The sequence below is a fragment of the Grampus griseus genome (genome assembly GCF_964374135.1).
Source record: "Grampus griseus genome assembly, chromosome: 19".
NCBI lineage: Eukaryota > Metazoa > Chordata > Mammalia > Artiodactyla > Delphinidae > Grampus > Grampus griseus.
Window position 1 is genome coordinate 6466243 of NC_139013.1, and position 26208 is coordinate 6492450.

Below are 26208 nucleotides of genomic sequence, written 5' to 3' on the forward strand. Positions count from 1 at the left end.
GGCTGCCTCCACAGGGTGTCAGGTCCACCCGTGATTTTGTAGTTGCCGTGGCAACGCGGGAGCCTCGCTAAAGTGGCTGTTCCAAGATGGCGGCCTCAATGCGGTCTGTTTCATCAGGGCTGCCTCATCGTGGTTGCCATTCCAACCTGGCTGTCCCCATCACCCAGCCCCAGGTGACTAAGCCCTACAGGAGGAGGAAGGCGGAGCTACAGACTCAAGAAGGACAGACATATGGGAGTCCAAGACAAGACTATGATCTTCTCATTGATAACTCGGGAAAGGGAAACGTGTTGGGGGAGGTCTGGGTTAGGACTCAGCGGCCAATTATCTTGGCAGGTGGGAGACAGCGCTTCACTGCGGCACTGTGGGGGGAAAACAGAAAAGGGTGGTAAAAATGCTTGTCCCACCACCACCCGCCCCTGCCCCCGGGCCTGTGCCCGCTGGATTCACTTGACCAGCACGGGGAGCAGGTTTTCCCTTCATCACCTAGCTCGGCACCTGGTCAACCCAACTCCATAGAGCCCTGATTCCTGTAGTTTTGAACCCCAAACTGGGACGTTCTGATTACAGAGCAGCTGCTGGAGACCAGCCGTCACTGGAATCCTGAAGTAGGGATATTTCTGAACGGATTCAATAGTTGATAAGGGGGACGGCAGAACCCTAGGAATTATCAGTAGGTCGGCCTGGCAGATCAGCGCCTCGGAATGACAGGCAGGAGGTGCTTGGAGTGATCCCTCTGGACGCTTTGCTAAGGGTCTGCAGCCCCTTCTGTCTACTGGGCTGTCGTCAGAGCCAGGGAGGGACTCTGGAAGCCCCTATGAACGTCAGTCACCTCTGAGGGACTTGGTTAGTGGCCTCCCCACGAGTCTCGGCTGGTGGATGCTCGCTGGACTGAAGCCCAAGGCGGAGGATGCAAGGAAGAGCATTCTGGGTAGAGGGAAAAGCACGTGCAAAGTCCCAGGGGCAGGAGAGGCACAACCAGTTTGTCCAACCGCCAGCTGCTCAGTGTGGCTGGAAAATGGGGGCGCTTGAGGCTGGAGAGGGGCTGGGGGTGGCAGAGGCAGGACCATGACCCCAGGATGAAGGGTTCCGGGGCTGCTGGGGAGCCCTGTGAGCAGGTCAACTGTGGATATGGGCCAGGCACCCTCTAGGGCCCGGAGGTGGAACCGGAGAGAGAGACTGGAGGCCCTGAGGCCCGAGAGGAGGCTGGCGCAGGATTCAGGAAGGAGGACAGATGAGGCTGGGGCTGTGGGGCAGAGAGGTGGGGACAGGAGGGGGACAGGGACAGGCTTTGGAGGGGTCTCATTTTTCGGGGCTCCCACAGCACCCCGTCCTCTGCCACTACCCATGTTGGTTTCAGTGCTGTGCCACACACCTCCCCAGGCACACTGGAAGCCTTAGCGATCATTTGCTAAGTTCTTCTCGCCCTCATTAACCTCTTATTTGTCCCTCAGCTCCTTTGGAAAACCTCAGACTCCTGCCCGGGCCGGGTCAGGCGCTCTCCCTCCCCCACCCCTACAATACCCTGTGCTGCCTTCCCTCCCCCACGTGTCACCCTGAAACATCCTGCTGGGGTCTGAATCGGCTTCCCAATCATACTCCCAGGGGGCCCGGGTCTGCCTAGGCTCTGGTCTCAGCCCTGCTCAGCACGGGCCTCCCGTTAGCTTGGTAAAGGGAGTGGATGAGGGTCGGCAGGGGTGCACTGGGGGCCGCCCCACGCTCACTTCGGACTTCCAGCTTGCACTCGGCCAGGGCCTCCCCCAGCTCGTTGACGGCCAGACACGAGTAAGTCCCCGAGTCGAAGGAGGACGGGCGGCGGATGTTCAGCGTCAGGACCCCCAGGTAGTTGTTCATCAGGAACCTGGGATCTCCGCTGATTTCCATCTTGTTCTTCATCCAGACCACCTTGGGCTGTTGAGGAGAGTGGAGAGGAAGCCTTGTGACAGAGGGTACCCTGGGAGATAGCAAAGTGGGCCTTGGGAGGCAGATTTGGGTTCTCCTTCTGGCTGTGCCACCTCCTAATTTTGACTGGCTGACCTTGGATGAGTCACTTCTCCTCTCTGACCCTCAGTCTCCTCTTCAGTAAGAGGAAGAGCCCACCCCTTGTGGTGGCCCATAGGGCCCTGCATGATTTGGCCCCATTACTCCTCTGCCCTCACTTCCCACCCCTTCCTTCCATCTGCTCCGCCCACACGGGCCACCTCACTGTCCCTCAAACAGACCAGACAGGCTCCCACCTCAGGACCTTGGCGCTGGCTCTTGCCTCTTCCAATACTGCTCTCCCCTCCTCTTTTCACCTAACCAGTGCCTGCCTATCTTTCAGGTCTCAGTTCCCCTGTCACTTCCCGGGTCCTAGACTGGAACAGGAATGCCCCACTTTACACTCTCACAACTGCCTGCATTTCCCTAGCACACTCGCCACCCTTTATAATTTTATAGTCATTTGTGTGACTTCGGATGCATGGCGGTCTCCCCCAACATACGGGAGCTCCTTGTTCAAATCACCGGCACATAGAAAGCCTCTGAAAACGTGTGTTGAATGAATGAATGAATGATGTAATAAATGAAGCAAATGAATGAGCTGAATAAATGAATGGATTGGTAGGGAAATGAGCGGAATGAATGGATGGATGGAGTTAGTGAATAAAGCAGTAGACAGCGGTGATGGCAGAGGTGAAGGAAAGAATCCACGGGATGCCTACAGCAGCTGACGCTAAAAGTTGGCAAAATGTGTCAAAGGGGCCAGGCAGTCAATATTTTAGGCTTTTGGGGCTCTGTGGTCTCTGGGTCATGGACCACACACAAACCATTAACGTGAAAGCAAGATAACAAAACAGAAAAAGAAAAAACCGTTTTAAAAATTATTTATCCCCTGGCGGTCCAGTGGTTTGGACTCGGCGCTTTCACTGCCAGGGCCCGGGTTCAATCCCTGGTCGGGGAACTAAGATCCCACAAGCCACGTGGCACAGCCAAAAAAAAAAATATCTCAGAGAAACCGGTGGCAGGCGGATTTGGCCCGAGGGCCGTAGTTTGCCAGCCGCTGGTCTAGGTGGGTCCTTGGAGTTCAAGGTTGCAAGTGTCCACATTCCCAGACAGTAGTCTGGAAACCAGACAGGGCAGGAAGACACCAAGGAGCCCTGCAGGTTTAGACCCCCTCCGCCCCAAAGGTTTCTGTTTTTCAGGGAAGTCAGTGTAGTGAGCTGAGACTTGGGCTCTGGTTAGAGCAGAGAGACAGGAAGTGGGTTAAAAGTGAGCAAATCCCACGAGCAGAGAGAGAACTCAGGGAGGAAGAGCCCGTGTGGCGGGCAGGCAATGGTGCTTCATCTCGATGATGAATTCCCTACAGGGTTACATATTACACACACTACGTGCGTGCACGCGCGCGCGCACACACACACACACACACACACACACACACACACACACACACACGGCACCTTCGGGTAGCCTCTGACAGCGCAGTTGAGAGCTGCAGCGTAACCAGCCACGACCACCCGGTCAGGTAGAGGCGTCAGGAACTTGGGAGGCGTTCGGAAGTCATGCTCCTTGTACTCAGGCAGTTTGAAGGTGACACCTGGGGGAGGGGTGATACACCTGTAAAGGGACTGGTCTTCACTGTCCCCGGACCACTTCTCCTCCAGCACCAGCTGCCATCAACTCTGAGTGCAGGGAGGGAGACTATATCGAAAATAGATAACCAACAAGGACCTACTGTAGAGCACAGGGGGCGCTACTCACTATTCTGTAATAACCTATATGGGAAAAGACTCTGAAAAAGAACGGATATATGTATATGTATAACTGAATCACTTTGCTGTACACCTGAAACTAACACAACATTGTAAATCAACTACACTCCAATTTAAAAAAAAAAAAAAAACAGAGAGAGAGGGGGAACTGGGACTGGCCCCCTCGGAACGGTGGCAGTAGCCATACCTGTCTTGAGGATGCAGGCCGTGTTCTTGGAGACGCCAGGCGAGTCACTGAGCCCACAGATGTTCTCGCTGTAAACTCGGAAATAGTATTCGTTGCCCATGATGAGGTCTGATACGGTGCAGGAGGTTTGCCGGTTGTGTTCGTAGACATTGAACCACTCCTATGGCATGGGGGATGGGGAGGGGCCGGGAGAGTCAGGGACACGGACCCAAGCGGGTGCCTCGCTCATAAAACCCACCGTTCCCCAGCAGCTCTGTTCACAATGGCCGGAAGGTGGGAACAACCCAGGTGCCCATCAGTGGATGAATGGACAAGCAAAAGATGGTCCATTCAAACCAGGGACTGGTAGGGGAATTCCCTGGCGGTCCAGTGGTTAGGACCCCACGCTTCCACTGCAGGGGGCACAGGTTCGATCCCTGGTAGGGGAACTAAGATCCTGCAAGCCGCACTGCACAGCCCAAAACAAAAATCAAACAAAAAAACAGGGCCTAGGGGCTTCCCTGGTGGCGCAGTGGTTGAGAGTCCGCCTGCCGATGCAGGGGACGCGGGTTCGTGCCCCGGTCCGGGAAGATCCCACGTGCCACGCAGCAGCTGGGCCCGTGAGCCATGGCCGCTGAGCCTGCGCGTCCGGAGCCTGTGCTCCGCAACGGGAGAGGCCGCAACAGTGAGAGGCCCGCGTACCGCAAAAAAAACAAACAAAAAACAGGCCTAGTACTCAGCCATGAGAAGGACTGAAGCACGGATACCTGCTACAATGGGGATGAACCTGGAAAACACGGTGCTGAGTGAAACGAACCAGACACAAAAGGGCCACAGAGTGTGTGACTGTGTCCATAAGAAATGTCCAGGAGGGGCCGGTCCACGGGGACAGGAAGCAGATGGGGGGTTGCCAGGGACTGGGTGGGAGGGAAAGGGCAGTGGCTGCTCCACGGACGAGGGGTTTCCTTTTGAGGTGATGAAAATGTCTTGGAACTAAAGAGCCGGGGTGGCTGCACAACACTGGGAAGGTGTGAAATGCCACTTGAAAACGGTTAATGCGAAATTTGGCTAGAGGAATTTTACCTCAATACAAAAGAAAGAAAAAGAAAACCTATTAAAGAGTTCCCTGGTGGCCTAGGGATTAGGATTCCAGGCTTTCACTACTGGGCCCGGGTTCAATCCCTGGTCGGGGAAATGAGATCCCTCAAGCCGCCCGGCACCACCAAAAAAAAGAAAAAGAAAATTTGTTATGCACCAAACCTCAGCCCAAAGGCTTTCCTCCCTGTCCCGGCCCATTCTCCCAAATTTCCCGGTGCCTCAGTTTCCCCAGCTGGGAAATGGGAACAACACACCTGCTCTGACAATCTGGCCAGCTTTTCTCCCCCCAAGCCCACTCCACCCGGGCCCCTCTAGCCTCTCACCATGGTTTTCTTGTCGGCCTTCTGGATGAAATACCCAGTGATCTCACTGTTGCCGTCATCCTTGGGGGGCTTCCACTCCACCAGCGCGCTGGCGCCCCACACCTCCTTCACCATCACGTTCTCCGGTGGCCCTGCCTTTTCTGGAAGATGGGGCGCGTGTTATGTCATCCCAAGCACCCCTAAACGTCCAGTGCCTCACCTCCTCACCCCTGTCCATCCCCACACCCTCTGCTCTCTCTTAGGCTTTTTCCCACTCCCATTTCCTCCCCTTCTGACCCACTGCCACCTCACACCCTCCCCGGTCCCAGTCTCTCCACTTTCCCCTGTCCTGGGTCCTCCTCATCCCCGCCCATCTCCTCCCCTCCCCCCTCATCGCCGCCGCCTGCGGGCCGCGCACCCACGACCCGAATGTGGATGGTGGCCGTGTCCTTCATGTTCTCGATCTGCACGCTGAGCTCGTACTCCCCGGAGTCTGAGCGGGCAGCCTCGCGCACGAAGAACACTGTGTCTAAGGTGCTGGTGTGCACGAGCACGTGGGAGGTGTCTATGGGCGCCCCGCCCTTCGTCCACGTCACCTGCGGCCTCGGCTTTCCCTGTGCGGGAAGGCGGGGCGGGCGACGAGGTTAGCCCGGGTCTCACCCGCAGAAGCTGACCCCTCACCCCTGCCCCACCCCCGACCCCAGCTCGACGCACCTGGAAGGGAATGACGAGGTTAATATGCTCCCCCACTTTGCGGATGTAAGTCTGGCGGAGGTGGCGGGGCAGCCGGATCTTGGGTTGCTCTGAGGGCACAAACCCAGGGAGGGGCTCAGCGCCGGGCAGAGGGACTCGACGGAGGGACAGACAGACCAGGGGCGATGAGGCTGTCGGGGGAGGCCCTAATGATGACACCGACTTGGTCTTTAGGAGAGCAGAGTCGGGGGTCAGGAGTCCTCACCCACAATCTCCTGGATGGTGACCGGCTGGGCCAGGGTGGCCGGCTGGCTGCGCCCCGCGATGTTGACCCCAACGACGCGGAAGGTGATTCTGGCTCCCGTGGGGAGGTCCTTGACAGTGAAGCCACAGCGCTCCACCAGTTCCGTGTTAGCAGGGATCCACTCGTCAGCTAGGAGAGAGGAGCGAGGCTGGGGATCTTCCTTCAAGACCTTCCTAGGGGCCCCTCCGTTTGTGTCCTTTCAGCGCCTAGGGCCCCACCGCAGTGAATAGCTGCAACTGACATTTCTTGAGCATTTCTTATGACCAGGTTGGAGCTAATTAATGTTAGCGCATTAATTCCTGCCTCCATTCTGTTATCCCCATTTTAGAGATGAGGAAACTGAGGCTCAGAGAGGGTAAGGGGTTGGGGTGGTAGTTACAGACAGCTCCTCGGATTTCCTGCTTGCAAATGGGTGCTTTTCCATCCTGGTTCTATTGCCATGGGTTGGTGAACCAGTGTGAGTCAGACCAACAATCAACAGGGTGAACTCTAACGAAAGTATAATAGCTTCTGAAAGACAGATTGGGGAGGGGTGGGCAAGGGTAGGAACTGGGTAAAGAGTGCTGGGAAGAGAAAAGGAAGAAATTGACCAGAGATCACCCTTCCATCATTTACATGCATCCCCAAATCCTGTCATCACTGTATCCCGTCAAAATGGAAACTGCTTTCGCCATTTTTAGATGAGGAAACTGAGGCTTAGAGGTTTGCCCAAGGTCACACAGTTACAAGGTGAAGGGACAGGATTGGAACCCACAACTGTCTGACTTAAAGCCTGGGATACAGTGTCAAAATGATCTTGTCTGTCTCCCCAGTGAGAGAACCATGTCTGAGATATCCCCAGAGCCGAGGCACTGGGCCTGGCATGGAGTCAGTGCTCAATACATGTTTGTTCCGTGGAGGATTGAGAGTGGGATATGTGGAAATATGGATAGGTGGATGGACAGACAGATGGAGAAACAATGCATAATTAGACGGTTGGATGGTCATATAGGCAAACGGATGGATGGAAAGAAGAGAGGGAGAGAAGAAACATAGTGGTGAAGCGATAGATACATGGATGAAAACAATGTTACTGGATGGATGGATAGTTAAATGATCCAAAAAATTTTCAGATGGATAGAGAGATGGTTGGATGGATGACTGGGTGGGCAACTGGAGAAAAAGAAGGAAAGAAGGGAGGGAGGGAGGGAGAGATAGGTGAAAAAGAAGGAAGGAAAAGAAGGAAGGAAGGATACATGGATGGAAGGATGGATGGATGGATGGATGAAAGATTGGTTGGATGGATAGATGAATGGATAACTAGATAGAACACAGGAGGGGCAACATAGGTAGTAGATAAATACTTGGATGGGTGGATAAAAAGGTATCGCCATGTGGAGGATGGGTGTAGGGGAGGGAGGGGGGAGGGAGACAGGACAAGCCGGTCACTGGAGGCCTGGCTTGACCCATCCCATCCCAGGGATTCAGGCAGGCACAGACAGAAGGGCCGTTCGCTATGGCAGAGATCTGTCCCTGCACTGCCCTATTTGCAGGCCTCTGGGACTCTGTGTGTGCCACCGCCCCCCACCAGGCCAGACGGGGTAACTCACAGCCTTCCACGCAGTACTCCACCAGGTACCCATCGATGCCACCTGCCCCAATCCTATCTGGGGGCCGCCACTTGAGGGTGGTGGTGGTGTCCGTCACATCCTCCACTGTCAGGTGCTGGGGTTCACTTGTGGGTGCTGTAAGAATCCAGGGAAAGGGGAGGTGGGGTAAATGAGGGCTCAGGGGTCAGAGCTGGAGTCACTGGTCAGGAAAGGGATCAATATGGTGGGCCAAAGGTCAGGGAGCAAGGATGTGGCATCACGGGTCATTAAAACAAGATCTCAAGGAATCGTGAGGTCTCCAAGGGCAGGGATAGGTGTCTGTGTGGTAGGTCAGAGGTCAATGCCATATTCGGGGGACAGCATGGAGTCTAGGATCATAGAGGTCGGTGGCTGTTGTACTGGGTCAGGAAGAGGTCAGGAGGATGCGTGGGGCTGGGGGGTCAATGTCTTGAGTTGTTGGATGAGAGGGGACAGACGTCAGCGGAGTCAAGGGAGTCAAGGCCAGGGTGTAGGGTTAGAGATCAGTGACGGGCAGGCCATGGGTCAGAGGTGGACGGGGGCTCGGTGAGGGTGCAGAGGGGCATCACCAATAGGCATGAAGGGCTTGGTTTTGCCGCTGGGCTGGGAGACCCCAATGGCGTTGACAGCAAAGACCCGCATCTCGTAGAGGATGCCCTCGATCATATTGGTGGACTCATAGGTGGTCTCCGTGAAGACCTCGAAGTTCAGCTTCATCCAGTGCTGAGAGCCCTTCTTCTTCCGCTCCAGGAGGTACCCTGGAGGCCCCCGCAAGCAGAGAGAAGTGGGAAGTCATGGGGAGGCCTGGGGTCCCAGGTCAGTTGGGGCAGTCAAAGGCACATCAAAAGGTCACATGACTCTGAGAGGTCTGAGGCCGTGACTCTTGAGTTGATCTCAGGGTCACAGAGCAGTCAGAGGTTACCCGTCATGGGGCCAGGGATCAAGAAGGGCCACAGGTCATGAATCAGGGCGTAAGGAGGTCATGAATCAGGGCGTAAGGAGGGAGTCACAGAAAATCCTAGGCTGTTAGCCAAAGTGAGGGTTCCCAGGTTGCTGGGGAGTAAAGAATGATAGGGAAGGCAAAAGGGATTGTGAGATATTGAAGATGGAAAACCGAGTTTCCGAGGGTGGTCACTGAGGATGCTATAGGGACTCTTGGAGGTCAAGGAGAAGTCAGGGGACGGGGAGGTCATCAGAGGTCATGGGCACTGTGGCACACGGGCACTCACCGGTGACCATCTGTCCCCCGTCATACTTGGGTGGCTCCCAGACTAGGGTGGCCCAGTCTTCTCCAACCGATGTGACACGCACAGCCTCCGGGGGATCTGGGACATCTGGGGAAGGGGAGGCAGGATGGTCAGAGGACACCTCATGGCCTCGGGGAACCCCCCCTTGGCTCAGCCCCCTTGCTCCCCTCTGCTCACCCACAACCCGCAGGAAGATGGTGGCCACGTCCTCGCCGACGGGGTTGGTGACCTTGATGGTGTAGCGGCCCTCGTCAGCTCGCTCCGTGCTCTCGATCACGAAGCTGCTGGTGTCTTTCTGCTTCTCGATGTGGACCCTGCCCTCAGTGCTTGAGAACACCTGAACACAGCCCACCAGGTGGCCTTTTTCTACCTCTCTCAAGACCCAGACCGGCCTCCACCCCTCCCCTGCCCAACAGTCTCCAATGGCTCCCCGTGACCACACAATACACAGGATGTGGACCCAGCACAAGTGGACCTGCTGGGTCTGCCCCCAGCCTCATCACCCCCCTGCCACTGCCCTCCTTGCCTTCCAAACACCACCCTTCATTAAAAACGCCAGGCTGTCTCATCCCCAAGATTTTGCAAAGCTGATCCCCAGGGCATGCAATGCCCTGACCCACTTCTCTCTCTACTATACCGTTACCCATCCTTTAGAACCCACCCAGAAGTCGCCTCGTCTGGAAAGCACTCCTGGCTGCCCTCAGCTGAAAGTGACAGCCCACTCTGACTGCTATGACAGAATCCTCATAGCTTCTGGTACCTCCCTTTCTCTCAGCCCTGATCACCCTGAACTGTGACTGTTTGGGCACGTGTCTGCCTCTCTCCAAAAGTGAAGGCTCCAGGAAGGCAGGGGCTGCATCTGATTCATGGTTGTATCCTCAATGCCTATGCAAGAGCCTGACATACAGGAAACATCAGGGGGTGTTTGCTGAGTGAAGGAATGAATGAAGACTGAGTCAAGTCTATCCGTTTTACAGAAGAGGAAACGGAAGCCCAGAGGAGAGAAGAAAAATTGAACTGTTTCAGGGCCTGGAACATACAAGATGAAAATATTTGTTGGATGGATGGATGGATAAGTGGATTGATTCATGGACAAATGGATTAATTACTGGATGAATTCATTAATCAATCAATGAACTGATGAATGGAAAGATGGTTAGATGGATGAACTAATGGATGGCTGGACTGATTGACTGATTAATGGGTTCATGGGTGGATGGATGGGTGGATGGATGAATGGTTGGAGCACTCATCACGTGCTAGGCCAGAACCATGTGGTGAACAAACATAATCTCCAATCTTCAAAACAACCCTCTGAAGAAGGAATCAAATTCCTCATTTTACAGACAATGAAACTGAAGCTCAGAGAGGGCAACCAGCTTGCCTAAAGTCACCCAGCAGAGCTGAGAGGGAGAAGTCAGGGCACAGGGGAAGCTCCACCTACCTCATCCTCCTTCATCCAGGTGGCGACAGGAGGGGGCTCCCCTGTGATGGACACGTCCAGCCTCAGCTTGTTTCCAGCCACGACCACAACTGTGTTTTCCGAGGTCTTGCCCGAGAAGTCCAGGTGGATCTTTGGTGGCTCTGGTGGCAGAGGAGAGATTCTGGGGAACTTGGGAGTGGGCAGCTGGGCCCTCCCCATCCCCTCCAGAGGATCTCCTGAGAAGCTGGCTTCCAACAGCCACAGAGAACCAGCGGTCCAGGTCCCCTGCCCCTCTGCCCTCAGAGCCAGGAGTCCAGGCCCCCAACCTAAGGACCACAGCAGCCTCTGGTCCCTACCTTGCTTGGGGACGTACTCCACCGTGATTTCTGGAGGACAAAGAAGACTGATGGTTAGGTCTATGGGGCCCCTTACCCCCCCTCACACCCCATCGCCCTGGGACCTGAGGGGTTGGGAGGTGGATTCAGGCCCATGACTGTCCCTCCTCCCACAAGCACCTGCTGTCACCCCCAGCGTACAGTTAGGGAAACTTAATCCTGAAGGGGGTTGGGGTCTGGGAGGGCGGGTGCGCTGGCAGCCAGGGGGAGACAAGGAGGTATCCTCACCCAGGAAGTGGAGTGTGGCCGAGAGGGACAGGGCATAGCCGTCGGGCACAAACGTGTAGTCTCCCTCATCCTCAGGGCGAACATCGTCAATCGTCAATCTGTGGAACCTAGGGGGAGTGGGGGGGTGCAGGGCAAAGGTCAGGCCAGGTCGCCCTGGGGACCACCGCGGAGACACACGCGCCGCCATGCGATCCCCGTGCTCAATGCAATGCTAGTGCCTGGACCCAAATCTCGCTCTGCCCCTTACTAGCTGTGTGACCTCGGGCAAGTCACTTAACCTCTCTGTGCCTCCGTTTCTTCATCTATAAAATAGAGGTAATGTTCACAATCTACAAGGGGGTTGTTGTAAGGCATTTAGAAGACTTCCTGGCACCTGGTAAGTGCGCTGTAAAGCATTAAGATTAGTTCTCAGCATTACTGACACCATCAGCAGGCAGGGGCCTCACACAGAACCCAGAAAAAGTCTACGTCTGCCAAGAGCTAGTATCAGGAAATCCACGGGGGCACGATGTTCTGCTGGCATCACAGTGGTTCTCGGCATTCTGCAGATTACCAGGTGTTTATCTCAGGTGTCCACGTGCTACGCTTTGAATTCCAGCCCCGTTTCCCTAGCTAGATGGCCTCCCCGCCAAAACTGACTGTTTGCAAATATAGTCACAAGTTTCCTGTCCTGTAGCCGTGACCCTTGCAAGGAGACCTTGCCGCCTGTGACCTCCTTTGCCCCATAGGATATAGTGGAAGTGACACTGGGACAGCGCCCAGCCCAGCCCTCAGAGGCCCTCTTCGCTTCTGCTCTCTCTCGGGACACCTGTGTTGGCCACGTGAATATGTCAGGACCAGCCTCCTGGGGAATGAGACGTCCCACGAACCAGAGTGGAGGCAGCCCAGTTGACCGAGGTGAGGGCCTGAGGGAGCCCAGGAAGACGGCCATCCGAGATCAGCCAGCCTCCCACCAACCCTGAGACTCACAATGAAATAAACCCTTGTGTTTTATTGTTGTCGTTTGTTTTGTTTTTTCGCAGTCCTGCATGGTTTGTGGGACCTTAGTTCCCCGACCGGGGATTGAACCCAGGCCATGGCAGCGAGGACAGAGTCCTAACCACTGGACCGCCAGGGAATTCCCTAAACCCTTGTTCTTTTAAACCACAAAGTCTGCAGACCACGTCCGCAGTCCACTCCGCACCTCCCGATGTGGGACATGGTGATCCTCTTGCTGGGCCGCACCTCGACCCCATTCTTGTACCACTTGCCCGTGACCTTCTCATCGGACACCTCACACTTGAACATGGCCTGTTCTGAGGCCTTCACCGTCACATCTGCGATGTCCTGCAGGACCTCCAGCTGTTTCTCTGGATGGGGAGGGAAGGAGATGGGGCCATCAAACTGCGGGCAGTCCACAAAGATTGGCGAACACCCATTATGGGCCAAGCAGTGTCCCAGGTTCTTGGGATTCTGGCCGTGAAACAATGTGTGGGCCTCGTGAGCTCACGTTCTAGTGGGGAGACAGACAGTGAATGGGAAACACACAAACCAATAACCAGAGGGAGCGATGAGGCCTGAGGGATGGCAGGGAGGCCGCAGAAGGCTCCCAGGTAGAGGGCACAGCATGTGCAAAGGCCCTGCAGAGGAAAGCAGGCTTGTTGGTTTGGGAAACAGCCAGCAGGCTGGTGCGGAGGGAGCAAAGCAGACGTGGGAGACGGCACAGGCAGGACACATCCCGTGGGCCACGGAGAGCACTTTGCATTGACTCCGAGTGAGGTGGAAACTGCTGGAGGGTGTTGGGAACATGGCTGCGATCTGACTTACATTTTCTTTTTAATTTTTTAAATAAAACAATGCTTGTATGCTGCTTGTATGTGACTTGTATGGCTTAAAAATAAAATGATAAGAGGATGTAGATATAGAGCGGGAAATCTCTCACCCACCCACTTCCAATCGTACCGGTCTCGATCCCTTCTCCAAAGACACTATAGCCAGTTCATAGCCAGAAAAGCAAAGATGTACACACAGTTCATTCCCTTCTTTCTTTCTCTTTCTTCCTTCCTTTCTTTCTTTCCTTCTTTCCTTCCTTCCTCCCTCCCTCCTTCCCTTGCTTCCTCTCTTTCCCCTCCATACAAATAGCGGCATATTTGCTTCTTCACCTAACAATACATCTTGGAAACCCTTCCAAATCACTATCTAAAAATTGTTCTTTTTTATGGCTACAGAGGGAACTACCATCATTTATCTGGCCTATTAATGACTCGGGCTTTTTTTTTTTTTTTTTACTTTTTATATTGAAAATATTACAGACTCACAGGAGTTTGTAAAAATAGCACATAGAAAAAAAAGGGGGGGGGAATAGCACATAGAGTCCCATGTACCCTTCACCCAGCTCCCCCCAATGATGACATCTCTCGTAACTGTAGTCCACTATCCAAACCAGGAAACCGACATGGGTCCAGTCCTGTGAACTAGACCGCAGAATGTGTTCAGTTTTCACCACCTGACATTTTACAAGGATCACTCTGGCTGGAGTCAGGGTTGAGGCGCAAGTGTAGAAACAGAGACAGCAGTGAAGAGACTATTGCCACAGTCCAGGGTATGAGGGGGGGGATGGAGACCTGGGCCAGGTGAGGGCAATGGAGGTGGAGAGAAGTGGTGAGATTCAGGATATCCTTTGAAGGTGGAGCCACCGGGATTTGCTGGTGAATCAAATGTAGGGTATGAGGCAAAGAAGGAGTCAGGGACAGCTCCAAGATTTGGGGCTTGGGCAACTTTGAGTGGCGCGTTGAAGCATGCGCAATGCGGCTCCCTGCCCCACCGGGAGGCCCCCTACCTTCCACGATGAGCTCCGCCTCACACTGGCCGCCGTTGGTCATGACCTGGTAGTGACCACTATCCGCCAGGGTCACATCCGAGTAGATGAGGATGTGACGCTTCCCATCCTTCTTGAAGCGGTACATGGACTTGAAGGAATCCTCCCGCGTCAGTTCCACGCCATCTTTTGTCCTGGGTGGAGGGGACAGGAAGGGGGGGAGTGAGGGGCCCGCTTAGGCTGGAGTCTGGATGTCAGAGGTGAGTGAGGGGCCAGACAGACAGTCCTGAGCAGGAATCAGGAGTCAGAAGGGAGATCACACAAAGGAGGAGAGACAAAGGTTGACAGAGGTGTCTAGAATGGATGGATCACAGGTGGGGGTTGGGGAGAAAAAGAGGAAGAAGAGGTGACAGGCCACAGGTCTCAGTTGGAGGTCAGGAGACACAAAAAAAGGGTCATGGGGAGAGGTCAGAACATGGAGGAAGTTCAGGGTCACAGAGAGATGTCAAATATTGTGGCCTCAGTAAATGGTGCTTCCCTGCTTGGGCCAGTCCTCCCACTTCACTTCTACCTCCTCATCATTCGAACCTCATCTCAATCGTCACCTCCTCCAGGAAGCTTTCCCTGACCTCCTGAGTCCTTTTCTCCTATCAAAAAGTGGTTATAGCATCAGTTATTGATCCTCTGCAATATCAATATTTGTCAAAATAAAACTTTGATATTTATTTGTCTGATGACTTTATTAATGCCTGTTTCTGTCTCCAACACACACACACACACACACTCCACCCCAGCAGTTGGCCAGATCATAAACTCCACAAGGACAGGTTAATATATATTCTCTCCATTTTCTCTCCAATACATGGAAGAGTGCCACCACACAACAGGTGCTCAATAAAGACTCGTTAGAGGGGGAATAGATGTAAGAATGGACGAATGGATGGGTAGATGGGTGAGTGGGTGGACAGGTGGGTGGATGGATGGATGAATCAATGGGATGGATGGGGAGATGACGGATGGATGGATTGGGGGCTGGGGAGATGGATGGATGGATACATGAATGAATAGTCAAAGCATGGATAATTGGTTGAATGGGTGAATAAATAACTCAAAGAATCAGAAATAGCAGGGATCAGGAAAAAGACCTGGAAGAGAATGGGATGGGGAGAGGTCAGAAGTTTCAGAAAGAGGTCATGGTGAGGGTCAGGATTTATAGAGAAAGGCTGAGGTCTCCTGGAAACTACCGGTTAAAGGTCTGAAATCTTCAAGAGAAGTCCTGGGGCTTCCCTGGTGGCTCAGTGGTTAAGAATCCGCCTGCCAATGCAGGGGACACGGGCTCGAGCCCTGGTCCTGGAAGATCCCACATGCCGCGGAGCAACTAAGCCCGTGCACTACAACTACTGAGCCTGTGCCCCACAACTACTGAAGCCCGCGGGCCTAGAGCCCGTGTTCCGTGACAAGAGAAGCCAGGGCAGTGAGAAGCCCGCACACTGCAAGGAAGAGTAGCCCCTGCTCGCCTCAACTAAAGAAAGCCCGCGCGCAGCAACGAAGACCCAACGCAGCCAAAAATAAATTAATAAAATTGAATTTAAAAAAAAAAAAAGAGAGAGGTCCTAAAGATCAAGACTGAGACAAAGACACTGTGGGCATCTGTATGGATGACTGTGGGCAAAGACACTGTGAGACAAAGACACTGTGGGCATCTGTGTGGAGATCAGGGGTCAAGAGTCACTTACCACATGACTTGGGCGCCCTCTTCTGACACCTCCACTGCCATTTCTACCCGGTCGCCCACAAATACCTGCTGGTCCTCGAGGGGTGTGACAATCAAGACTGGGGGTTCTGTGGGGCGCAGGGCGACAGGAGGTCAGTAGTTTCAGGATCCCCTCCAGAGCCCCACTCCCCAAGCTCACGCCCAAATCCCGGCCTCACCTCTGACGAAGACCTCAGTGAAACACTTCTCATCTTTGACGACGACTTCATAAGCAGCATCATCCGCCAGTGCACACTTGTTGATGGTGAGAATTCGCTTCTTACCAACATTCTCAAACACGTGCCTGACGCAGAAGTCTCAGCTCAAGCCAGGGCACGGGGGAGACTCTGCATCCACCCATCTATCCTCAGGACAGGCCACTCCCTCTCAGAGCCAAATTGTGTGGGAGGAGATCGATGGTCCAATTTCTAGTATTTACGTAACCACAGCAGAAATGCTAACCGTCCACCCATATCCGTCTTCTTCCATTTAGCAGGGACACACAGCGACCCACCTAGACAACTACATTTCCCAGCCTCCTTTGTGGCTCGGCGGGCCGCACCACTGAGCTTGGACAGACAGAATGTGAATGGATGTGATGGCATAACTGCAAGGTCATCTGTAATTCTGCGGTGCTTGTTCTAGACTTCTCTCCTGCCAGCTTCCTGTCTGATAGACACAGATGTGCCCATGACCCGCTTCAATCATGCAGATGAGGACACCACCACGAGAAATGGTGTAGCCAAAAAATATGGAACCTGCGTCTAGCTCAACCCGCCAGAAATATCTTTCTCTCTAAATTAATATGTTCTGGGGACTCTGTTACAGCAACTTAACCTGTATCTTTTGTTTTGTTTTGTTTTGTTTTTTTGCGGTACGCGGGCCTCTCACTGCTGGGGCCCCTCCTGTTGCGGAGCACAGGCTCCGGACGCGCAGGCTCAGCGGCCACGGCTCACGGGCCCAGCCGCTCCGCGGCATGTGGGATCTTCCCGGACCGGGGCACGAACCCGTGTCTCCTGCATCGGCAGGCGGACTCTCAACCACTGCGCCACCAGGGAAGCCTAACCTGTAACTTAATTAACATAATTTTTATCTTATCCAAAATGCTCCTGATGAGAAATTTGGAAAACACAGCCAAGGGGAAAATAATAAAAATAGAACCCATCCATAATTGTATCATCAAGAGATAACAGCTACAAATATTTTGGCCTCTCTCTTTCCAATCTTTTTATATCTAATCTACACGTAGATTAACATTTTGTGAAGCAGAGATGAGCACTGTGCTTCTGCACATAACACTAATCTGTTTTTTTCTTTTTTTACATCTTTATTGGAGTATAATTGCTTTACAATGGTGTGTTGGTTTCTGCTTCATAACAACATAACACTAATCTTGAACAGCTTCCCCTGTCAGTATAAATCTTAGAATATCTTTTTTAGTGACTGCACAGCACCTTAACATGGAATTGTATGTTTTGGTTATTTGACTTTTTGCTACAGCAGCAAATGTTCCAGTGAACATCCTTGCAGCTAAACGTGCATAACGATGATCATGCCCTTACGATAAATACCTAGGCTTGCACGATCTAAAGGCTTTGGGGGGACTTCCCTGGTGGTCCAGCGGCTGAGACTCCGCTCTCCCAATGCAGGGGGCCTGGGTTCGATCCCTGGTCGGGGAACTAGATCCCGCATGCCGCAACTAAGACCTGGCACAGCCAAAATGAAGAAATATTTTAAAAACAGATAAAGGCTTTAGAATACACTGCCCTTTTGGAGATTTGCCAATTTACATTCCCACCAATAACATGTGGACCTATTTCCCTGTGTCTTCTCCAGCACTAGGTTTTATCCTTTTTTTTTGGGGGGGGGGGCTGCACCCCGGCATGAGGCACATGGGGATCTCAGTTCCACAACCAGGGATCGAACCCGCGCCCCCTGCAGTGGATGCGCTGCGTCTTAACCACTGGACTGCCAGGGGAGTCCAGATTTTATCATTTTGTAAAGTTTTTGCCCATTTGGAGAGCAGAAAGACCGTTGGTGGGGTTTTTGTTTGTTTGTTTGTTAATATTTATTTTATTTATTTATTTGGCTGCGCCGGGTCTTAGCTGTGGCATGCGGGATCTTAGTTCCCTGACCGGGGATCGAACCCGGGCCTCCTGCATTGGAAGTGCAGAGTCTTAACCACTGGGCCACCAGGGAAGTCCCAAGACCGTTGTTTTGACTTGCGTTATTATTAGTGGTGGTGGTGGTTGTGTTTGCAAGGTTGAATATGTACTTAGTGAATTAGCTACTTGGGTTTCTTCTAACTGAATTCCTGTTCTTCATCGCCTTTGTCTGTTTTTCTACCGAGGTATTTGCACTTTTCATATGGATGAGGGAGTGCCCTTTCTGGGTTAAGAGTGGCCAGCCTTATTTCTGGACTCCCTCTCTGGGACTTGGATACCCCCAACCCGGGGACTGCCCCTCTCACATACTTGCTACTTGGTTTGATTTCTTGACCGTTCTTGAACCACTTGAGGGGAAGGTCTGGGTCGCTAATCTCTACCACCAACTTGATCTTGTTGCCTTTGTCCACTTGGTAGGCTGGATCCAGCTTCTTCGTGAAGGCTGGAGATTGAGGGATGCAAGCGGGATGGAGCTGAGAGGTTCTCACTGTCCTGAGCTGTCAAGTCTCCCTCCCCAGACCACCAAGGTCAGAGAGCCTCCTGTGAACTTGGAGGCCCCTGAGAACTGGCATCTCTATTACTCCTCAGATTAGGACCTCCAAAAGATAAGTCCAGGGTCCAAACATCAGATACCTATGGTGCTGGAGTCCCTATGGGCAGGGCCCGTCTCCCCTCAGACCAGCACTGACCTGCACTCTTCTTGACCTCGACCTTGGCCTTCTTGAGTCGCTTCAGCATGCCCCGGAGGTCAGTGATGCCATACTGGAAGGCAATCCTCTCATACTCGCTCTTCTTTGCCCCTTTCAGGAGCTCCCAAATCTCAGGCGGGATGCCTAGATCATCGTCATCTTTCTTCTTTCTCTTCTCCTCCTCAACCACCTGCCTGAAGGTGGAGAGAACAGGCCGGGGCCACCAGGGAGTGAGGAGGTGAGGGTCTCCCTCTGCCTTCTCCACTCACTTGCTGTGTCACTTTCTCTCTCTGGGTCTGTTATTCCTTATCCTGTCCCACCTGAACCATTGCTCCAGCCTCCTCCCCGGCCTCCTGACCTCATCTCATCTCTTCACCTCCAGTCGGTTCTCCACTCGGCCCCAGAGGGCTATTTCTGACCCCCACATCAGATGCCACCCCTTCCCTGCTCAAAACTCCTCCATAGCTCCCCATTGCCCTCAGGAGGAAACCCCAGCCACTCAGCCTCGAAATCACAACCTCGCCCTCTGTCCCATCACACTCCCACAACCATCCAAACCACCCTACTTGCCTTTTCCTGAGCACTCTGGGCTCGCTCCTGCATCCCAGCCTTTGCACAACGTCTGTCCCTGCCTGGATGACCCATCTCCACCTGCTCTTCAATCCTACAAATGCTAGTACCGAAGTTCCCTCCTCCATGAGGCACCCCCTGTCCTGCCAGCACCTCAGTTGCCCTCACTCTGAGCTCTCACGAGGCCCTCGTGGGACCTTCTCTCTGACCACACTAAACAGTCGTGGTCTGTGTCTGTGTCTGCTGGATCAGACCCATCTTCCCAAGGCAATGAGCGACTCAGTGTCAGGGAACCAGTCAAACTTCTCCCTGTCCCCTGATCAGGGCCTGGTAGACGGGAGGCCTCAGAAGATGTTTGATGAGTGAGAGAGAGTGAATCTCTGGAAAGAAGGAAGGAAGGGGAGGGAACAAAAGAAGGATAGATGCGTGGGTGAATTTGGGGGACATATGAATATCTGGATTGATGTACAGAGCATTAGGTGGGGAACTGGTAAATGGGTGGAGGGGTCCATGGATGGCTAAGTTGATGGATGAATGGGTCAATGGATGGGTAGGCTGGTAGGGGATGGGTGGCATTAAGACAGGTGGATGGGTTGATGGAGGATGGCTGGGTAAGTGGGTGGATTGATGAGTTGGTGGCAGATGGCTGGGTGAGCAGTTGGGTGAATATGTTGATGGAAGATGCCTGGGAAGATGGTTGGCTGGGTAAAGACAGACAGATGAATCTATTAGTAAATGGAGTTTCTGGGGATTTGGTTATGGAGATAGTTGAGTGAGTAGAAGGATGGATCCGTGGACCAGCAGAAAATGAATAACTGAGTGATTGGACAAGCATCATGTAGAATAATATGAAATTGCCAGTATTCAATCATTTTTTACCTACAGAATAGCAACTTCATATAGATGAGTCTAACAGGGAGCTATCTGGGAGGATGGGTGTGCCGTTGAAGAGGTGAACAGTTGACAGAGGAAAGCCTGGCTAGATGGGTAGGTGGATGAGTAGATGGGTGGGATGTTGGACTCAGTTGAAAGAGAGATACAGGTGCAGATGGGAAGGTGGATGCATGGTAGACAGATGGCTGGTGGAAACGTGGATAGATGGGTGCCTCAATAGATGGGGAAGTGGATGATGCGGTAGGTGGGTGAAGGATGAATGAATGGGTTAATGAATGGGTGGCTGAGTGTAATGGCCGATGCATGGACGGACAAGTGGGAAGAGGCGGGCAGATGAATGGATATGTGGGCAGATGGATGGGCGGTGGGCAGGTAGGTGGATGGGTAGATCCGTAGATGGATAAATAGGTAGCTGGTTGCCTGAACAGATGAGTGGGCAGGCTGATGAGTGGGTGGGTTGATGGGTAGATGGATAAATAGCTGGCTGGCTGGCTGGATGAGTGGACAGCCTGGTGGGTGGGTGAATGGACAAGTGGATGGATGGATGGTTGGTTGGGTGAACAGGTGGATGAGTAGGTGAATTGGAGCCTGAGTGGACAGGAAAGTGGATGTGAGGACGATGGGTTAAAGGGTGGGTAGGTAGGAGAAGTGATGGGCAGATTGTTGGTTGGGTGGGGCTGTGGGTAGGGGTGTGGGTGAATGGGTGGATGGGTGAATGGACAGGTGGCTGGGTGGGCAAGGAATGGGTAGATGGAGGGGAGGCAGAGTCCTGGGATGGCAGTGTGGAAGCAACGGGGGGCAGGGGGGCCTCACCCACCATCCTTCTCCTCCTTGAGGCCCCATCTCCCCTTTCTGTGCCAGGCGGGGTGGACTCACCTCTTCTGCAACAGGCTGCTGAAATCCAGCTCACCTTTGCCTTCCGGAATCTTTTCACCCCTGTGGCCATTGAGAGGGAGTGTGAACCCCATGGAGGTCCCGACCCTCAGACTCACCCTGGGTCCCCACTCCTTGCCCTCCCTGATCCTCCCCTTCTCCCACAGCTGCCCCTCCCAAGGGACACCCTCCCATGGTCCTTGGCACCAGGACATACTCCTGCCCCTCCCCAGGGTCCAGGGTCACTTACGAACGCTTGAAGCTTTCTAGACTCTGCCCAGCGGAGTCCTGATTGGGCGCTGGGGAGAGGCAATGGTGGAAGGGAAGGTGAGCTTGGAGGCAAGGCCTGATCTAAGAACAAGAGTGCCCACCCCGGGCCTGCACAACCTCCCCCAGACCCCTTTTCCTCCATCTCTTGGGCCAGCACACCCTCTCACTTGGGCCTGGACACCCTCTGCTTGTAGACGCATTTCCCTGGCTGCCATGCACCACCCTCTCTCAGCGGCCTGTATCCCCCTCACACCTGGGCCGGCTGGCCCTTCTCCCCGGGGCTGGGCAGCCTCATTCCCTGTGCCCTCCATGTTTAAGTCCCCACACATCCTGGGCTGCAGATGCCCCAAAACCTGTACACTCTCAGAGTTCCATACACATGCTCCCAAATCTGTGTAGCCTTCCATCAATCCTGTATACCCTCACCCTAAACCTGGCCACCCTTAGACTCCCCTGAAATAAACAGTAGACAATAAAATGGAAATTATACTTTAAAAAACCAAAAAACAAAAAAAACCTGGGACACCCTCACTTCCCGAGCCCTTACTGCCACTTTCTCAAGCTTGTACACTGTGACCCTGGAATCTACATAACTCACCTCCTAAGTGCCACGTGAACACCCCCAAACCCTGAACCTTTTCACCCCCAAATCTACACCTCCTCACCCTCTAAGCCGGTAGATCGTCTCCCCTATTTTGAACAACCTGACCCCTGCCTCTGTGCTCCATCTTCCGAAAACCTGTGCCCGCCTTGTCCCCACATCAGTATACTCTCCCCACACCTGGCTGACAGATCCATCCCCCCAACCAGACCCAAGACCCCCGGCCCCCACCCCCGCCAGCATACCCTCCACATCAATTTTGAAGGCACAGCTGTCGCAGATGTCCTTGGCTTTGACCTCGAGGCGGTAATCCCCGCGGTCACCCAGTACCACCTTCCCGATGTGCAGCTCCAAGGAGTATACCTGGGGGCCAGGCCAGGGGTATGGGTGCACATGTCCGACCCCCAGTGCCACCCCACCTCCCCCAGAGCCCACCTCACAACTCTGAGTGCCCCCAGGAAGGGCCAGCTGTCTCTTCCCATGCCTGGACAATCTTGGCCTCTGGGGGCCTGCGTCCCTGACCCTGAGAGCTCTCTGGGCACGCACACGCCGTGCCCAGGTGCACCCTGCCCCGGCCCAAACATTCTTCCCTCCTGCCCGGCACAACCCCTACCAAGGAGCTCCACACGATCTCCAGCCCTGGCCCACAAGCCCTCGAGTCCCCACAGGGTCCTCACATTGCTGGCAGAGTCGTGGGACTCCTTGAAGGAGAATCGGGCCCCACTCTTGCTGTCCAGCTCCAGCCACTTCCCCTTGAACCACTTGATGGCTGGTTTGTCCGGCAGCTCTTTCCCGTTCAACTTGGCCAAGATCACGGCATCCTTTCCTGGGTGGGGGTGGAGGGGTGGGAGGGAATGGCCAGGCAGGAGTCATAAGACTCTACGGAGAGGACTGGGAAGCCAAGCCGGGAGAGCCCAGCCCCGCCTCCCTCAGACCCAGGAGCCCAGCCCCCACCCGATCCTCCCTGAGGCACCCCTCACCAGTCTCCACCGACACAGAGGCTGGCTTCTTCAGGAAAATGCCGGTGGGCTCCTCAGCGGTGGGAGACTGGTCCTCAGGTGGGGCTTCTGCTCAGGGGACAGGATTAGGGGGTCTAAGGCCGGCCAGGGAGGGGACGGCAGGCCACTTTGGGGGCTGGGTTGAGAGTGAATGAGGGACCTCTGCTCAGCAGTCAAAGACCTTGGGGCACAGTGGCTTCCCCTGACCTGGGAGAGACCACGCTTCATGCAGGTAGCTGCGTGACCAGGTTCCCCGCCCCTTTGGGCCTCAGTTTCCCCATCTGTGAACCAGATGGTCTTAAATGGGGCTTTGGGGTAGGAGAGGATAGACTGGGGCATTCAGAGCTGGGCAGGACTCGGTGATGAATGAGCCAGTTGCTGGGGGCTTGAAGGCCAGGCTGAGGGGCTAGGCTCTGTCCTGGAGGCACTGGGGAGCCAGGGAAGGCTGTGAGCAGGGGAGGGCGGTCAGCACTGGAGCTGTGGGGAGGGTGGACTAAAGGAGAGAGAGCGGGAAGGTGCAGAGGGGCCAGCGGAGGCTGGGGGATGAGGTGCCAGCTTCTGCCCGGCCCTCTGGAACACCATCTCACCTTTGGGGGGCTCTGCAAGAGCCTCTGGAGGCGGGGCTTCCTTGGGAGCCGGTTTGGTGGCATCTTTGCCTGCGGGGGCATTTTTGGCCGCTGTGAGGCAGGAGATATTCACAGTTGAGCACGTGCTCAGCGTTCTCCTCTTCCAGAACCCAGGAGTGCAGGTCCCTGGGCCCCTCCTCCTTCGGAATCTGGAGTCCAGCAGTCCAGGTGTAAATTTATCTCTAATCCCAGAGTCTGTGAGATCCGGTTTCTCCTTGCCCCAGGCAGGCCATGCCCCATCCACCCAGGCCACCAGGCTCTGACCTTTTAGGTCTTGGAGGTATAATTAGCTCTTCCCCTGGGCTGGAAACTGGATACTCGTGCTGACCACAGCATCTTGCACCCGTCCTGCCTGCTGGCACCTGGCCCGCTGGGGCCCCAGCTGCAGCGAGGGGCTGGACCACCATCCCTCAGCCTGGTTGGTCTGGTGCCAGCGGACTGGACACCCCGGGAGGAGGGGTCCTCCCTGGGGGCTTGTGTCTCCTCTGTTCACTGCCTCATAGAGAGAAAGCCCCAACCCCATATAAAGAAATGCCTCCAGTCCCATTCAAAGAAGGGCCCCAAAACTGCACATGAAGAAAAGCTCACCAGCCTCTATATGGAGAATGTCCCCTAATTCCTACATGGGGAAGCCCCAATTCCCATTGAAATGAGGTCCCCTCAACCTTGTACAACCTTGTACCTTGAACCTCTAATATCTAGGCACATTGAGGACCTCATTCCCCTGCAGCGAAAGACCCCAATCCTCACTCAGAGAAGTGACCCTGGTCCCTTCCCAGAAGACCCCATCCCCAAATGTAGAGGACCCCAAACACCCTGCAAAGACTCCGCAGTCTACAACCACAGCACTCCCATCCTCAACGAGAAAAAGGGACACAAATTCATAATCAGAGAATCTCCATCTGCACCCAGAGATAAACCCCCAACTCCCCAGAGAAAGGAACCCCTACCACCCCACAGGGAAGGGGAAACCCCCTCCCACCTAACACAAGTATGGGACCCTCCTATCCCACACAAGGAAGGGAGCTCCTCCCCACACAGAGAAGGCACCCCATTCTCCCAACCCTATGGAGGGAGAAGCCCCCAGTCCCCATTCAGAAAACAGAATCGCGTCTCCACATAGGGAGGGAGTCCCCAAATCCACCTGGTTTTTCCTCAGGCATGTCGGCGGACCTGCTCTCTCTCCTCTGACCGCAGCTGTGTCCCGATGGGCCTTAAGGTGGACAGGTGGGCCCCGGGGGGAGCCCTTTAAGGAGTCCCGAGACTCCCAGGAGGCCCTGGGAGGCATCAGACGCGCCTCCCCACCCTCCCCTGCAGCCCCACATTCCGCCTGTGTGTTCGAAAGGGCGAGAAATAACAGCTGGACAAGGAGAGATGGCTGAATGCCAGGTCCCCAGGGAGGAGGGGCTGGGGTTCCGACACCTGGGTCCGAGGGAGGACGTGCCAGAGGCGGGTGACCCCCGGGTCTGAGGGAAGGGGGCCTGAGGGCCTGGACTCCTGGGTCCCGGTGCAGAAGGGACCTGGAGTCCAGATTTTTGGGTCCTAGAGAAAGAAGGATGAGGGCCTGGACTCTTGGGTCCTAGGCGGAGGGACAGTAAAGGACTGGGGTCTGAAGTGGGTGAGGGCTCTGAGCCAGAACTCCGGCATGGGGGTTGAGGATGGTGGGGAAGACAGGGTCTAGAAAGCCATTCTTAGTATCTGCAAGTCAGGAGTTTTCGGGAAACCAGAGCCGGGAGGGAGGGTCCGGTTTCCCAGGGTAGGCAGGATGGCCGCGGGGGAGGCGGGGGGAGGTCTCTGTGCCCGCAGGGAGGGCACTGAGTGTCGGGGACTCCGGAGTCCCACCCCCGGGCGTGGGCATACATGATGGCTTGGGGCCCCGGCCACCTGGGACCCCGGATTGGCCGCGGCCCCTCGTGGGACTGCGCCCTGCGGGCTCCCCGCGATGGTTCCCGGAGCGGGCGCGGCGGGCACCGGAGGCGGGGGAGGGGGCGGGTGCCCCAGCGGGGGCGGGTGGGGAGACCGGGAAGGCCCTGGAGGGCTGCCCAGACATTGGCGCCCTTCCCGGCAGGGGTGCCTGTGGCTTTCCGTATGGGGGTAGTGGTGGCCGGGCGCGGGGGTGCGGGGAGGTGAAGGAGATGAGGGGATTGCGGGAGGAGAGGGTCTCCAGGACACCAGGTGTTTCGGAGAGGAGGGCGAGGTGGGTGTGGCTTGGAGTTAAGGCGGAGGGCAGGCGGGGAAGTAACGCCGGCTGGAGGACCCGGTGTTATTGAAGACAAGTCCCTCACCGTTTTCTTCCTGCCCATCGCCAACCCCCCCCACCCCCCAACTCACACCATTCTTTTCCAAAACCCCCTAAGAGCTGGAAAATTCCCCGCCTCCACCAAGCGCGGAGCCAATCCGAAGGCAGCCCCCTTGTGACGTCATGGGTTGCCAGGCAGACTGCTGCGCGGCTCCTGCGGGCCCAGCAGGTTGGTGGAGCGCCTGGAGAGCTGGGAGCCTCGCTCGCTACCCGCGGGCCTTATCCAGCGAGAGGAGGACAGAGATCCGGAGGAGGGCAGAAATTCAGAAACGAGGGACAAGACCCAGACGGAAAGGGAATCAGGAAGAGGGTGGGGAAGAACTCCAATCGTCAAGAAGAGACGGAGACAAAAACTGAATCGAACCACCAGTGACTGCATCTCAAGCCCTGACCGCGGCCTTCAAGGCTCGGCCTGGTTTGGCTCTAACTGCCTCTTGCATCTCCTCTCTTATCTCCCCCCT

The 26208-nt window shown here is 54.9% G+C and overlaps 1 protein-coding gene across 2 annotated transcripts; it reads right to left on the reverse strand.

Moving 5' to 3' along the window:
* Positions 1-251: 251 nt before the first annotated feature.
* Positions 252-24712, reverse strand: MYBPC2 (myosin binding protein C2). 2 transcript variants are annotated; one of them, XM_082676802.1, is made up of 28 exons: positions 24593-24712; positions 23410-23499; positions 22805-22891; positions 22502-22650; positions 22070-22187; positions 21204-21252; positions 20957-21016; positions 18617-18810; positions 18237-18369; positions 15942-16066; positions 15746-15851; positions 14031-14203; positions 12396-12561; positions 11213-11319; positions 10946-10975; positions 10611-10750; positions 9344-9503; positions 9149-9253; positions 8489-8677; positions 7902-8036; positions 6274-6441; positions 6030-6118; positions 5734-5929; positions 5337-5476; positions 3937-4096; positions 3438-3574; positions 1725-1911; positions 252-362 (listed from the first exon to the last, which is right to left on the reverse strand). In XM_082676802.1, the coding sequence occupies exons 1-28, from the start codon at positions 24609-24611 to the stop codon at positions 352-354; spliced, it is 3423 nt and encodes a 1140-aa protein (XP_082532928.1). In that variant the 5' UTR covers positions 24612-24712; the 3' UTR covers positions 252-351. The 2 variants fall into 2 exon arrangements, with proteins under 2 accessions (XP_082532928.1, XP_082532929.1); XM_082676803.1 differs by having other exon boundaries at positions 23410-23478; positions 24593-24711.
* Between the last annotated feature and the right edge of the window lie 1496 nt (positions 24713-26208).